The following is a 15,279-nucleotide window of genomic DNA, read 5'->3' on the forward strand; positions in this document are numbered from 1 at the left end:
CTGTTAAAGTAGAATTCAAATTGTAAAAGTAATAACATAATTGGGCTTTAATTTATTAAATTCGATTGGGCTTCCTCCAATAGCTGGCCCAGTCATTCTTGCAGCCTCCGAATACAGAGTCCATACCCAAACGAAACCCTAACCTCAGTATATTTCTCCAATACGACGTCGTAACATCAGTGCAAATTGCAATAGATACCAATTCTTGAGCTTTTGTATCGAACTAGGGTTTTCCGATTTACTCGAATTCGTCGATCATCGTATTCTATTTCTCCTCACATTCGGTCTCCATCTCTCAAAATTACCGTTCGTTCAATTGTTCATAACTATGTTTCAATCGGGACCGTTGAGCATTTTGTATCGAACTAGTGTTTTCCGATTGAGTTGATGACCTAAGTTTGGTGTTGGCCGCCAATGTTCTGTTGTTTAAAATTAATTGTAGACTGGCGGAGCTAGAGTTTTAAGTCAGCTGAGGCCGAATGCATTAATACAATCGTACACGAAATTTGTTGTTTCCGATGCATGCCGATTGTTGTACTATCATGCAAAAGTTATTATTTGGATTGGGTATAGAATCAAAATCAATGCACACAAAGTCTAGTAAAAACCTAAATTTCTGTGGAAAATTTTGACTAGAATTTCGAATTCCAATACTACATATTACAAATCGATGTCACGTTTTAAAAAATTCGATACACACAAATTCGCGATACTACATACAGTCCCGTGGGGGGGAAAAACAGACGTGCACAAACAACACTAGCAAAATACAACTTACAAGTTATTTATATATAAGGGAACATTCGAGAAACCAAAAAAAAAATAATGGAATTTCCATCAGTTCCATCTTAAAGATCAACTAACACTAGAGACCGATGACTTCTTCGATTTTCTGCTAGCGTAGATCTTACCGTAAATACCCTTGGTCCTAATAGACAGCAAAACATCAAGACCAAACCCGATAACGCAAGCAATAGCCATAACAACGAAAACAAGCCTGTAGCAGTGGGCACCAATGCATGTGTTTCCACCACCAGCTGTGCGTGTGGCCTGAGAGTCGTACAGAAGGCCCGCTAGCAGGCCCGAAAAGAGGAACGAGCCCAAAGGGAGATTTAGGATAAGAATGTTGTAAATGAGCCCGTAATATTTGAGCCCGAATAGCTCGGAGGCTGTAGGAACAGTGACAGCTAAGCGGACCCCGTAGCAAATTCCGACTACTATGGAGCCGACGTATAGTGATCCTGGCAGAGCCACTGCCATCACAATGTACCCTACTGCCATTAGAATTTGTGAAGCTGCATTCCAAACGGGCCTTGGAGTTCCGGCCCTCCTATACAAATGAAATTAAAAATTAACAAAAAAAAAACTCCAAATCGGGAATTCTTATTCGGCTAAATTCGAAAATTTGACTTTCTCCTTGTGTCTTCGAATATAGATATGGAATGCAGTCATGATTAGAATATATGTTTGTGTCAAAGCAACTATGACGACGTGGTACTGTATATCATTACTTAGGCGTCGTTTCAAAAAGTGCGATGGGACTTGATAAACATAAGTATCAAGCACAGGCTTGAATTTTAATCAAACAAGGATTGCATTATCACGAATAATTCAATCCTAAATCCTACACAGACACGAAGATGATGAAACACAATTCCTATAATATATTGAAATAAATATTAATTTCAACTATCAATTTAAAGTTGATCATCGGATCATGTAAAGAATTGATAAAAAAAAATTACAAATTTGCTATTAAAATGTGTTTCATTTTTTTTGAAATTAACAAAACGGTCCAACAAGTCCCTTGGTATATCTCCATGAATATCCGATAACACATGAATACGTCTAAAAAGTTGAAGTATCCGTGCAACACATAATTCGTAAAACCAAATCAAACAATTCTAACCAATCATATATAAGTTAGGGGTGGCCGGGGTGGGGTGGGGGTGGGGGTGGGGGTGGGGGCCAAAAAATGAAAAGGGCATTCTTGAATAATGAGAGCAGTAGGGGAGAGAGAAAGAGAGGGGAGTGATGAGAGTGGTCCATTATAATGTGCAGCAGCATAGTTTTTAGCACGTGCCATACACTATTGGAACAAGATATTTTTATTGGACCAAGATTAACGGAGGTAGATAGATAGGTGGGGAAAGAATCAAATATCTCTTTATGCATGAATTTTAGGCCTTTTATTAGATTTTATGGTGACTTTTACTTGCCATCAACAGCCACTATATGAATTAATAAAAAAAAAAAAAAAAAAAGCCATATGAGAAAACAAAGAAGGAAGCTTCCCTCGGGATTTGTTATTCTTTTATTAAAAAAAAACAAAGATCTTCTTTGAAAATTCTCTTTACCACATATTCTTCTTGTGCACCCCAAAAAAGAAATTGATGATATACCACTAGTATTCTAATCTAAGGCTGGAAATTAGGATCATTTGTTAAAACTTAAAAGCTCGTTTCAGCTCGATTTGTAAGTAACATAACAACCCAAACCATAGAACACAATGTTTTGTTCGAAAATCATTAAAAAGCGGCTCAATCTTGATCTCGATTAGCAAAAAAAAAAAACAATAATGATTAAATATCTAAAAAAAATAAAATAAAAAGCTATTCGAGTTCGATTTCAAAATTTCAGTTCAAGTTTAAACACAACTTTAAAAGGTCGATAAAAATCGAACGTGTTTTCGTTTCTATTACACCTCTAATTCATGAATGAAATTAGTGGTACACGTAGATACCCATATTGATATGCAGATATACCAAATTGGATCAATAATTTAATTCTAGAGTCTACCGAAATTGCTGCAAAAAATGTCATGCTTCACGTTATGGAATGAATGATCAAAATTCAAAAGCTAAAGAAAGAGTAAAGGCAAGTTGAAAAGGTAGATCAATGCGTCACTGTAAAGCATATTCTCTTCTAATTCCAAAACCAACAACTATAGTAAGCAAAGGACGCAATAAAAATTAAATTAAATTAAATTAAATTAAAATGGAGAAGGGTAAAATGGGGCTTACTTGATAAAGTATTCGGAAATTGACCCGGATAAGATCCGACCGAAAAATCCCCAAATGCTGGTCAAAGAAACGAACATGGATACATCCGAATACCCGAGTGCAAGACCCATTTGGCCCAGGTTATTCATCACTGCTAGACCCGTTCCAACTCCACACAGAAACGACCCGAATAAGATCCAGAAATCCACCGTGCTCAGCGCCTCCATTATCGTGTGCTCTTCTCCCAATATCGGCTTCCTCTTCTCCGTTGTCAACGACGTCGTTTCGACTTTCTTCTCCTTCTCCACCTCCGCCGCGGCGGCGGCGGCGGCGAGTAACGGCTCCGTCACTGTGGTTTGCTCGACGTCTACTTTTTTGTTACCGCCGGAACGGATGAAATTCTTCGCCGCCAGGTAGATCGGGATCGACAGAGGGGAAGCTAACAGAACCATGAGTACGGCGGCGAAAACTTGCGAGAATAGGCGGCCGTGCGTCCCCGACACGTCGAAGGCCAATAGGTAGAGAGCGATGACTACGGCGGCGACGTTGATTACGGCGAAGTATTTTGTCTCTTCATTCTCCTCCGCGGCGGTGGACGACGGCGGGATCTCGCGGAGGAAGAATATGGCGCCGAGGCAGACGACGAACGGGACCACCGCCAGCATCATCAGGAATTTCGCAGGGTCGTCGGCGAACAACGCCGAGCAGACGTCGGTGAAGATCGCCGTGCTCAGTCCGACGTAGCCTTTCAGAATCCCCGAAACCGGTCCCCGATTTTTACGGAAATTGCGAATGCACGTGACCAGAATCGCCGTGTTCATCCACGTTGTACTGTTTCCTCCCATACACAGAAATATAGACATCTGCAGCAGCACACATTTTTATTCAATTTCATAAATTTCTGCAACACATTTATATCAAATCCTAGGGTTTGATGTTAATATATATAGATATATACTTACGACCCAGTAAGGGAGGGGCTGGATCCGACGGCTGACGACGAGCCACTGTACGCCGTAGGCGATGAAGCCTTCGATTGCACCGATGAGGAGGATGACGGGGGTGGGGAGGCGGTCGGAGGCGAGCCCGGCGAGTATGCCGAAGGCTTTTCCGACGTCTTTGGCGACGGAGAGGCTGTTGAGTTGGAGCTGAGTGAGCCCCATGAGTGATTTAATGGCGTCGGAGTAATTTGAGAAGGTGTAGTTGTTTCCTGAAATTGCTTGCACCCATATGGCGGTGACGAAGCCGAGCCATTTTCCGGCGGGGGAAGCCGGCGAATATTCGAATCCCATTGTAGAGAGATGAAAATTGAAATGCTGAAGAGGGGGGCAAAAAGGGAAGAAGGTGTTTGGGTTGGGAATTTCGAGGGGGGTTTTGGGCCATTTTATAAATACACCTTTTTGAGATTTAAAATTTTAATTGGATTCTGATTAATTTTGGTACGTTCATTTCTGAGATTATTAATTTAATTTTGACTTTTATTTAAGGTCGATTTAAAATTGTCGGAATTGAGGATTAGTCAATTATAAATCTATTTAAATTTATTTATTTTCTATATGTAATTTTCTTTTATAGTTGTGCATAAATAAAAATGAAACAAATATTTATTAACTTTACTAAAATGTAACTCTAAAAAGACGAATTTCAATTTTCTTATATCGGAATGTTTACACTTAGCACTTAGATTGTACTGATCGGACCTTTTAGGTGGTTAAAGTACTCATTAGCTTACTGAGTCGACCCACTAAGATATATTACATGATCAAAATATGTTACATTTTCTTTGGGTCGTTTCTGGTACGTATGCGTAATTCATTTTACAGTGTGATTAATTATATTACATTATTTACACTCTTTGTAAACCAGAGGCGTGAGACGGCATGTATCATCTCACTTTCTTTTTTTTAACAAATTTCAAAAGAATTATTATAAATTTAATATAAAACTATAATATGTATAGAATATTGATAATATTTTTTTATAAATATATGAATAAAGAATAGCTAAACAGCACACTGTAAAGTTAGGGGCGCGTGCTAACAGCCGCCCATGTTGAATTTAAGGACTGTGGTGGGTCCGGTTCTAATTTTATGATAAGGCTAACTTCTTATCGCCCTCTCATTAACTATAATTAGCATATTAATTAATTAATTAAGTATATTGATTTCGAGATCAACAGATAAGCAAAGATAAGCAGACATAGGTCAAAATGAGGTCGTATTTTCTCAACCTTAATAATTAGGTGAACAATTAGGTGGTGTATGAAAAAAAGAATTTTTTTATTTAATAAATTATATCAATTAGTTCATATATTGTAGTCGTGTCAATAAATTGAAAGGCCGAGGCTTGTAAATTTCATTTATTATTATATATTTTTATAATATTTAGAGAACATGGTAATGTGATTTTTTAAACACACATACAATTTCTCTAATATGAATCATAACAAATTTTAATTTGTCTACCAATTAACATTGATAAATAATAACTAAATTTCTAGAATTAAAATAGCTCCTTTGCTTATATATTCCAAACTAACTGTCGCTTTTGGGGAATTTTCTTATTTCAAATTATCTGCACTTTAGAATATTAATGTTGCATTAATTACTATTTTCTCATTTTTACCCTTATTATCATTTATTAATTGACTGGGAGTTAATGGAAGCAATATTAACAACATGGATATTTTAGTCATTCTATATACTTTTCTCTAAAATCAACGCACATTTATTAATTTTTTTAATATGTGCGCAACAACGGAAAACGACACATATTTTGGCATAAAAAAGTACCACATTAAAAATTATTATAGCCGTACACAAACAAGTACAAGTAACTTGTTAGGTGGAATTAAAAGAAAATTTAATTAATTAATATGGAATAACTTAAATAAATCAAGCAAATAATGTGAGAAGTAAGAAGGGTTGCTTATCAAAGGAAACAGATAAGGACAATTGACATGTACGGCTCTAAGTGGGCCCCAATTTATATGATATTTACAGCCTGCCCGGTAAGGACACAAAAGCCCACCGTTCCTGCTCCATCACATGGTTTTAGCCAATGGGCCAATAGATCTATTTTTATTATTATTATTATTATTATTATTATTATTATTATTATTATTATTATTATTATTATTATTATTATTATTATTATTATTATTATTATTATTATTATTATTATTATTATTATTATTATTATTATTATTATTATTATTATTATTATTATTATTATTATTATTATTATTATTATTATTATTATTATTATTATTATTATTATTATTATTATTATTATTATTATTATTATTATTATTATTATTATTATTATTATTATTATTATTATTATTATTATTATTATTATTATTATTATTATTATTATTATTATTATTAAATTATTATTATTATTATTATTATTATTATTATTATTATTATTATTATTATTATTATTATTATTATTATTATTATTATTATTATTATTATTATTATTATTATTATTATTATTATTATTATTATTATTATTATTATTATTATTATTATTATTATTATTATTATTATTATTATTATTATTATTATTATTATTATTATTATTATTATTATTATTATTATTATTATTATTATTATTATTATTAAATTATTATTATTATTATTATTATTATTATTATTATTATTATTATTATTATTATTATTATTATTATTATTATTATTATTATTATTATTATTATTATTAATTTTTTTGGTAAATTACGGCTACCCCACGAGGGAAGCTCAAATTAAAAAAAAATCCATCATCTTTGGGTAATACAACTATTCCTCAACTATGAATCTTGTTACACGTCCATTATTGAGGTGTCAAATTTAGTAGAATACTCTAGTTTATGTGGAATATTCTCCAATTTGTATCCGTTTTATTCCATTAGAGCTCCACATTTTGACAGATGATCATAATATGTGCCTCCTCATTGCTAATATATTAGATTGTGCTGCATCAGAAACTGCATTTTTTTGCACTAAACGAGTACAAACTAGAGAACATTCCACACAATCTAAAAAATTAAGCTGAATTTAACCTTACTTCAAGGGTGACTGAAATTGAAATAAAAAAAATAAAAATTAATAAATAAAATAGTAAATCATTAGTATCATAGGTAGTCCAATATGGGAGTCCACATTGGAATATAAGTTAATTTTGTTATAGATCTTTTCCTTAGAAGACTACAATGCAGTTTATGATATTGTTTCATACATATATTGCATTAAATTATGATCATTTCATATTCAATCAATAGTGTCATTTGATTATTATACAAAAATATATTGTCTCATGTTTGTATGTGATGATACAAAAATATATTGTCTCATGTTTGTATGTGATGATGTAAGAAATAAATCACATGGAATGTTGAAGCTGGTAGAGCAAAGTAGGTCACGTGCTCACGAGCTAGATAGTCCTGAAAACTTTAATTTGCTCAAGGATTCTGTAAATAGAAAACACGTAATCTAAGCCGGGGGTTGATCCGGCGGAAACCCCTCCGACGCTCAAGTCAGACGTCCGGATAACCAATAATAGCTGAGAGAATTTTTGTAGAGGGAGTGATCAAATAATAAAATGCGTACCTTCATTAAATGAATTTAAGTTCTATTTATACTTTATTGATTGGGCTGAGATCAATTTAACGGGCCCAACTTTTCTTTGGGTGTGATTGGTCCTTCGTAGAAGTAGCTATTAAGTTGGGCCTGTGGTCCAGTAAATATGGGTCTATTGAACTAGGCCAATATGCATATCATTAAGCCCCCCACTCTCGAATCGATGTGGGAGTGAATCGGGGAGAGGTGCCGGATCGTGTCGAGAGTAGAATTGTATTTCGATCTTCTTGTTTGTGTCGTTGACGTAAGGATAATAATAAATTTTTATTATTATTGTGTGGCCCGGATGGGTGAGTGGATTTATATTTAAAGTGCTTAAATATAAATTAGTGCCTTGTAGTAAGTAATTCCTTGTGAAATCAATAGAGAGGAGTATCATGATTCACGTCGAATAAATATGGGTGAGTAATCAAATTTATTATTTTATATTTCTCTCTCTTTTATTTTGCTCCATATACTCCGTTGTAGAAAAGAATATATTCCCTGTCGGAGAAGATCAGCAGATAAAATAATTTATATGTCCCAAGCGGGGAAGGCGAAACAGTTGAAAATTATCCTGCGAAAGTCGAATGTACAAACCGAGATGACCTTTGGAACAGTAGGGAAGGTAATTGGGTCGAGTTCCGGTAAAAAAATTGCACCGGAGAAAGAAACCGCGCGTACCGATTGCACGTGATTAGGTTTATCCGGAGAAATTGCTGCGGAACCAGTAGACGAAGCCGCGCGGCTCGAGGATGTGAGAGGAGCCGCGAGGCTGTGTGAGGGTGAAGCTGGGCACGGAGCCCGGAGTAGAAGGTTGGGCCAGGAGAGAGAAGAGAGAGAGAATGAGAGAGATATGGGGGTGGGGCGGGGCGCGTCGCGCGGGGGGGGGGGGGGGGTGCTGAAGCGCGTGGGCGCGCGTCTGCTGCCCGTGGGGGCGCGTCTGCGGGCGCGTGCGGGGGGCCGTTTTCGGCCGTTTTCGAGGAGCGTCAACGTGTTTCTTCTCCGGGTGATTTTTTGGCATCAAATGTTGGTATTCCTAATATTAGTGATGATGTTGGTACTAGTAGGAGACGACTTAGGTCTCAATTTGGGGATTTTGGGAGTGATAGTGAAGAATCGCTTAAGTCGAGTTCTCAAATGAGTCCGAGGGATCCGAGGGTGATGTAAATCCGGATGGAGATGTGGGAGATGGGGATGACATTCCACGCGAAAATGTCATTATAGACAAAAATAGAGGGAAGAAAATAAAACCACTTAATTTGGAATTGGTGGATTTTGATACTTCGTTAACCGAATCTCAATTCTGTATTCTTCGTCAGCTAGTTGGGGCTCCGGGGAATATTGAGATGCTCTTGCCTAAAAAAGGTGAACGATTGTATGCACCCCCTGTTGGGTTCCACACCCAATACATCGAATATTTGGCATGTTCCTCGCAGATTGTGCCTGACTCAACTCTTTTGAAGATATGCGAGGAATTTCGGGGAGAATATAGTCAATTAACTCCGAACGTGATTCTCACGTTCGAAGCGTTTCGACGAAGAATGAGCCAAGTAGGGCTACCGATTAGTGTTGAGATGTTCAAGGCCTTGTTTACACTACATCGTTCAAGTGATTTACCCTTATTCTGCACACGTCCTCGGGTTCCTTACAGATTCTTGAAGGGGATTAAATTGAAGTGGGAAAAATGGAGTACTTTATTTTTTTATGTAAGGGCTCCGACGTCCGATGTTCCCCTTGTTTGGAATCCGGTATGCGAATCTTTTAAGATAATGAAGAATATGAAGAAACGGATTAAGGAGTCGAGGTTATGTGCTTTGGAGTTCGATTCGAGTTGTATTATTCCAAAGGGTCAGGCGCCTACATCGTTGCGTGTAGTCTACGCGTTTTATGCCTCTGTGCCTTATTTTGTCTTGTTTCTGCTATTCTTTTTTATCCCTCTGTGAGTAAATGGTTTTTTTTTTTTTTTTTTAGATGGGTGCATTGATTTCGCGGCTCTTCGGAAAAAGGCTACTGGAGGTGCGAAAAAGCAAGGAAGGAGGGACCCCTTAAAGCAAGCTAAATCAAGTAGTAGCAAATCTCGTGAAGCGATCTGCGTGGAGGCCCCTCATGTGAGTGAAGATGATCGTAATCACTGTGTTGAGGGGGATGAGCTTGATCGAGTGGTTAATAATGGGAAGGATGAGTTGGTTGAGATCGAGTATGTGCTTGTACCGAAACGGCCTCGAGTGGATCCTGAGGTTTCTCATGTGCCTCCAGTGGGGGCAGGCAAATGCTTGTTCACATACGGGGTGAACCGAGAGGGGAAGGATTCATCAAGGTAGTGAAGGTAGTTATGGAGCCTCTTCTTGAGCTTTTAGAGACATACTTGCAAGAAGAGAGACGTGGAAGGTAGTGAAGCCTGCAAGGGTAGTTGTTTCTAAGCGACTTTCGTATGAGGAAGATGTAGATGCGAACTTAAACAAATTTGATTTAAGGTGGATGTATACCTCAAGCGTAGAACCTTTTGAGATTCCCTATATTCCAGGTTCTGGGTATAGGGTGTCCGTCGAGGTTCTCGAGACGATATGCTCCATTGTTGACCACTCGTGTGATTATATGGTCCTTACCACTTCGGGTCGAGTTTACCGATTGGGCGTGAGGCTTCGGCTTTGCGGAGAACTAAATCTCCTATTTGGAAAGAGCGAAGGCGGACTTTGGAGTTATAAGCTTTCGCCATGCGACTCTTGTACATTTGCTGTCGGATGGAGGCAATCTCTCTTAGTTCGTCGACGAGATCGAGGTTAGCTCTCATTGTTTTTTCATTTGCTTCTGGTGAATAATTGATGACTCTCCAAGAGGGTTCGCCAATCTCGACGGGTGCTACAACCTCTGTTCCGAAAGCTAGGTTAAATGGAGATTCTCCTGTTGCTGTTCGTGGGGTTGTTCGATATGCCCACAGAGCATTGGGTAATTCTTCAACCCACTTTCCCTTGGAACTTCCAAGCCTTGTCTTGAGATGTTGAAGTATCGTGCGATTAGTTACTTCACTTTGACCATTTGCTTGGGGGTTTGCAACCGAAGTGAAGAATTGCTTAATAGATAAGCCAAGACACCAACTCTTGACTTTGTCTCCCCAAAATTGTGTTCCATTGTCCAAAATAATAGAACAGGGGATGCCGAAGCGGCACACGATGTTCTTCCAAATGAATTGGATGACGTCTTCTTCTCGAATGCGAACTAAAGGTTCTGCTTCTACCAACTTGGTGAAGTAATCTACAGCTACAATGAGGAACTTGCGTCCTCCTGTTGCTGGTGGAAAAGGACCGACCAAGTCAACTTCCCATTGAGCGAAAGGTATGGGACTGTCAATCGGTTGCATCAGTGCTGCTGGTAGATGAAGGATGTTAGCGTGTTCTTGGCAAGGCTTGCATCTCTGCACTAGTCTTTTCGCATCTTCATGCATGGTTGGCCAATAGTAACCTTGCCTTCATGTACTTCCCGAAGCACATAGTCTGTTGCTGATGGGTTAAGGCATTTAAGATAGGGGAAGGAGAACCCCGCTTGTAGAGATCTTCACCTATCATTAGGAAACGAGCTGCTCTTACCTTTATTTTCTTCGCTTGGGTGATGTCAGATGAAAGTTCCCCGCTTTTGAGATAGTTTGTAATGGGGGTGATCCAACAGGGTTCGCTCTCTTCAGCGCAATTCACTCCGTCGGTGGAGATTATTTCTGGTTGGGAAGCCAGCCGTGATGAGGGTGATTTTTCGGCTTCCAATGTTTGCCATGGAACTACCAAGTCTAGCCAACTTGTCTGCATCAATATTGTTGGCTCGTGGTACTTGCTTTATCTCATAGCTATCCAATTTTGAGAGGAGGGTAAGTGCAAGAGCAAGGTACTTTGCCATGGATTCTTCTTTGGCTACATAGGTCCCAAGGACTTGGTTGACTACTAACTGGGAGTCGCTGTGAATTATGAGTGTGCGAGCTCCAGCTGCTAAAGCGAGGCGGATACCAGCGATCAAAGCTTCATATTCGGCTTCGTTATTGGAGGCTTTGAAATCAAACCGTTGAGCATACTCGAATTCATCGCCATCTGGGCTTGTTAATACAATACCCGCGTCTCCTCCTGTAGCGGTAGATGATCCATCGACATTGATGACCCAAGTGGGTATGGAGGTGCTCTCCTCCGATGTAGTCATCTCTACTACAAAGGCTGCCAGGATTTGAGCTTTGATGGCTGGGTGTGGTTTGAATTCAACCCCATATTCACTTAGCTTTATAGCCCATTTAGCTAATCGTCCGGAAGTCTCGGGACATCTCCATATTTGTTTAAGGGGATAGTTGGTGAGAACTATCACCTGGTGCGATTGGAAGTACGGACGTAACTTTCTGCATTGATGAGGGCGAGAGCAAGTTTCTCCATATTGGTATAACAGTGCTCTGGGCCTTGGAGAGCTCGGCTTATGTAATATATCGGTTGGTGACCTTTTTCACCATCCCGAATGAGCACCGCGCTAATGGCATCAACAGAAATAGCCATATATATATAGGAAGAGAGTATCTCTTGGCTGGGGCTTCGTTAGTAGAGGTGGGGAAGTGAAATATGCTTTCAATTCTGCGAAAGCTCTTTGGCAGTCCTCATTCCACTCAAACTTTTTCCCACCTCTTAGTACCTTGAAGAAAGGAAGGCCCTTATCAGCTGATCGGGATATAAATCGGTTTAGGGCTGCCAAACAACCGTTAAGTTGTTGGACCTTCTTAATCGATGTGGGAGGGGCCATGGAGGTGATAGCTTCAATCTTTGCTGGGTTGGCTTCAATTCCCCGTTGTGATATCATGTACCCTAAGAATTTTCCGCCTCGAACTCCGAAAGAACATTTTAGGGGATTGAGCTTCATCTTGTATTTACGTAAGATGGAGAAACATTGACTTAAATCGGTTAGGTGATCCGCGACTTTAATACTCTTGACAAGCATGTCATCAACGTATACTTTCATGTTCTTACCAATCAAGTCCGCGAACATCGTGTTCACCAGGCGTTGGTAAGTAGCTGCTGCATTCTTAAGACCGAACGGCATGACTCGATAGCAGTAGATGCCTTGGTCTGTAATGAAACTAGCTCTCTCTTGGTCTTCTGGGGCGAGCAATATTTGGTTGTATCCTTGATATGCATCAAGGAAGCTGAGAAGTTCGCACCCTGAGGTTGAATCTATGAGCTGGTCGATCCTTGGTAAGGGAAATGGATCTTCGGGCATGCCTTCTTGAGGTCGGTGAAGTCTAAACATAGCCTCCCCTTGCCTCCGGGTTTATGTACTAATACCACATTGGATAACCACTCGGGATACTGAACCGATCTAATGTGGCCTGCATCTAAGAGTTTTGCCACTTCCTCTTTGATATGTTTGTTGCGCTCAGGACCGAAAGTCCTTTTACGTTGCTTGACCGGTTTCAATCTATTGTCAACGTTTAGTCGATGCAATGCTACTTTGGGAGGAATTTCCGTCAGATCTTGAGCTTTCCAAGCAAATACGTCCCCATTGTGTCTAAGGAAGTTAACTAGCTGATTCTCCACTTCTTGATCTAGATCAGAGCCAATGCGGAGAAGCTTAGAATTATCTCCGGGCATGAGTTCTACTGATTTTAGCTCTTCAACCGCGGCTAGCTTGGCGGTGTCGTCGGGTACGCTGATTAGGATTTCTTTATCAGCTTCGATGACTGCGTTGACCCATTTTCGCTTATCTTGTCTCGGGGTGTCGTCTCCTTTCCCTTAAGGATTAGGTCTCTTAGATGGCTCACGTAGAGCTCTTGCATAACATTCTCGAGCGAGACGCCTATCTCCAAGTACATCTCCCATTCCATAAGGAGTGGGGAATTTCCACTTTTGGTGGTAAGATGAAGGCACAAACTTGAATGTATGGATCGCTGGCCTTCCTAGGATGATGTTATAAGGGGATGGTTTGTCGACGATAAAGAATTTTATCATTTTCGTAACTCGACAAGGATTTTCCCCTAAGGAGAAGGGTAACTCTACTTCCCCCATGGATAAAACACCCTCTCCCGTGAATCCTTTCAGTGGTGTAGTGATGGGGCTAAACCGGGCGTTATCTATGCCCATCTGCTTGAATGTGTGGAGATACATAATGTCGGCTGAGCTCCCACCGTCCACTAATATCTTCTTGACTAAGAAGTTGGCCACCATTACTGTTATCACCAACGCATCGACATGATCTTCATCTGGACCTTCAAGGTCCGAGGAGTGGAAGACTATGCCATGACCAGGTCTTCGTATTTGATAGATAGATGCGGATGGAGAAGAATGTTCTTGATTCATACGTGCTGATCGAGCGAGGGTGCGTCTCGCATTTTGTAAGTCGCCACCTGCCGGTCCTCCGGAGATAAATGAGATGATTCCCCGGGTGGGTTGGTTATCATTGTTATCTGGGTCGCGCCGATGACCCCCATCCTCTCGTCGTTGCTGTTGATCTCGATTGTTATCTCGGCGTGGAACATCATCACGGCGCTTATTTCGAGGCTTATCAATTATTCGCTTAAGTGGCCTTGCTAGATCAGCCTCTCAATCGCCAATTTGAGTTGCGCACATTCCTCGGTAGTATGCCCGTTATCTTTGTGGAATCGACAATAGCGATCCGATATTTCTCGTTTCGCATTGGGCTGCATTGGGCGTGGAGGCTCTGCCAGACCTTTTTGTTCAATCACATGAAGTATTTCAGTGAGACGAGTGTTGAGTGGAGTGAATCTATTATAATTTGAAGATGATTGGCCTTGAGGTGGGGGTGGAGGACGTCGATCATCTCGTCTCCTAATATCCGGGCGGTAATCTTCTCTCTTCCTCTTGGGACGAGCATTGGCAGAAGCTTCCTCTATGTGTATGTATTTTTCAGCTCAATTTAACAACTCATCTAAGTTGCCAGGAGGTCTTCCTGCGATAGATTCTTTGAACCTACCCGACTTCAGGTTTTGTTGCATAATCCCTGAGAGCATGTCTTGTCCTACACTGGGAACTTCATGAACATCTTCGACAAAACGCCTGATGTAGTTGCGGAGTGTTTCATTGTCTCTCTGTACGATAGAGAAGAGATGTGCTGGAGTTTTAGCATATTGCTTATTGATGGCGAATTGGTTGGTGAAACGCAATGATAAGCGAAAGTGTCAATTGATCCTGTGGGCAGAGCATTGAACCAATTCATGGCTCTCTTGGAGAGAGTGGTGCGGAACATCTTGCACATTCCTGCATCTGTTGGGCCATATAAATTTGCCACAGCGTGGAACTTCTCTATGTGCTCCTGCGGGTCGATGGTTCACTCAAACTGAGGTAAGCCTGATACTTTCACTCCTTGAGGCAATACCTCGTTAAGGATGTTTATGGTGAAAGGATTGCGCCTTGCTAGGTGTTAAGTGTATATTTTTACACTTTATCGTATCTTTTTTTTGAGCTTTTGGTGTGTTTTAACGATAATTGGTGCTTAAAAAGTTGATTTATTGTATTTTAGGTACAAATTGAAGAATTGGAAAAGTATGGGGTCAAAATTGCAATTTTGGAGAAAATATGGGTCAAAGTGATAAAATCAAAATTCTGAAGATTTAAAGCTCGGACCCCATCCGAGTTTTAGTTCAAATTGTGGGACCCCCGTCCGAGACTCCGAAGCTGCGC

The 15,279-nt window shown here is 39.5% G+C and overlaps 3 protein-coding genes across 3 annotated transcripts; all 3 read right to left on the minus strand.

Annotated features, from left to right (window-relative positions):
* Positions 1-613: 613 nt before the first annotated feature.
* Positions 614-4,414, minus strand: LOC105954626 (protein NUCLEAR FUSION DEFECTIVE 4). Its single transcript, XM_012978290.2, has 3 exons — positions 3,965-4,414; positions 3,024-3,865; positions 614-1,330 (listed from the first exon to the last, which is right to left on the minus strand). Exons 1-3 carry the CDS (start codon positions 4,292-4,294, stop codon positions 856-858), a joined length of 1,647 nt encoding a protein of 548 aa, XP_012833744.2. The 5' UTR covers positions 4,295-4,414; the 3' UTR covers positions 614-855.
* A 6,888-nt stretch (positions 4,415-11,302) lies between these two features.
* LOC148765133 (uncharacterized) lies at positions 11,303-12,685 on the minus strand. The gene is made up of 2 exons (XM_088812669.1): positions 12,261-12,685; positions 11,303-11,996 (listed from the first exon to the last, which is right to left on the minus strand). The coding sequence occupies exons 1-2, from the start codon at positions 12,683-12,685 to the stop codon at positions 11,303-11,305; spliced, it is 1,119 nt and encodes a 372-aa protein (XP_088668795.1).
* Positions 12,686-12,816: 131 nt separating this feature from the next.
* LOC148765134 (uncharacterized) lies at positions 12,817-13,938 on the minus strand. Its single transcript, XM_088812670.1, has 2 exons — positions 13,404-13,938; positions 12,817-13,322 (listed from the first exon to the last, which is right to left on the minus strand). The coding sequence occupies exons 1-2, from the start codon at positions 13,936-13,938 to the stop codon at positions 12,817-12,819; spliced, it is 1,041 nt and encodes a 346-aa protein (XP_088668796.1).
* Positions 13,939-15,279: the final 1,341 nt, after the last annotated feature.

This window comes from Erythranthe guttata, chromosome 14 (assembly GCF_056151865.1).
Source record: "Erythranthe guttata isolate IM_541 chromosome 14, IM_541, whole genome shotgun sequence".
NCBI lineage: Eukaryota > Viridiplantae > Streptophyta > Magnoliopsida > Lamiales > Phrymaceae > Erythranthe > Erythranthe guttata.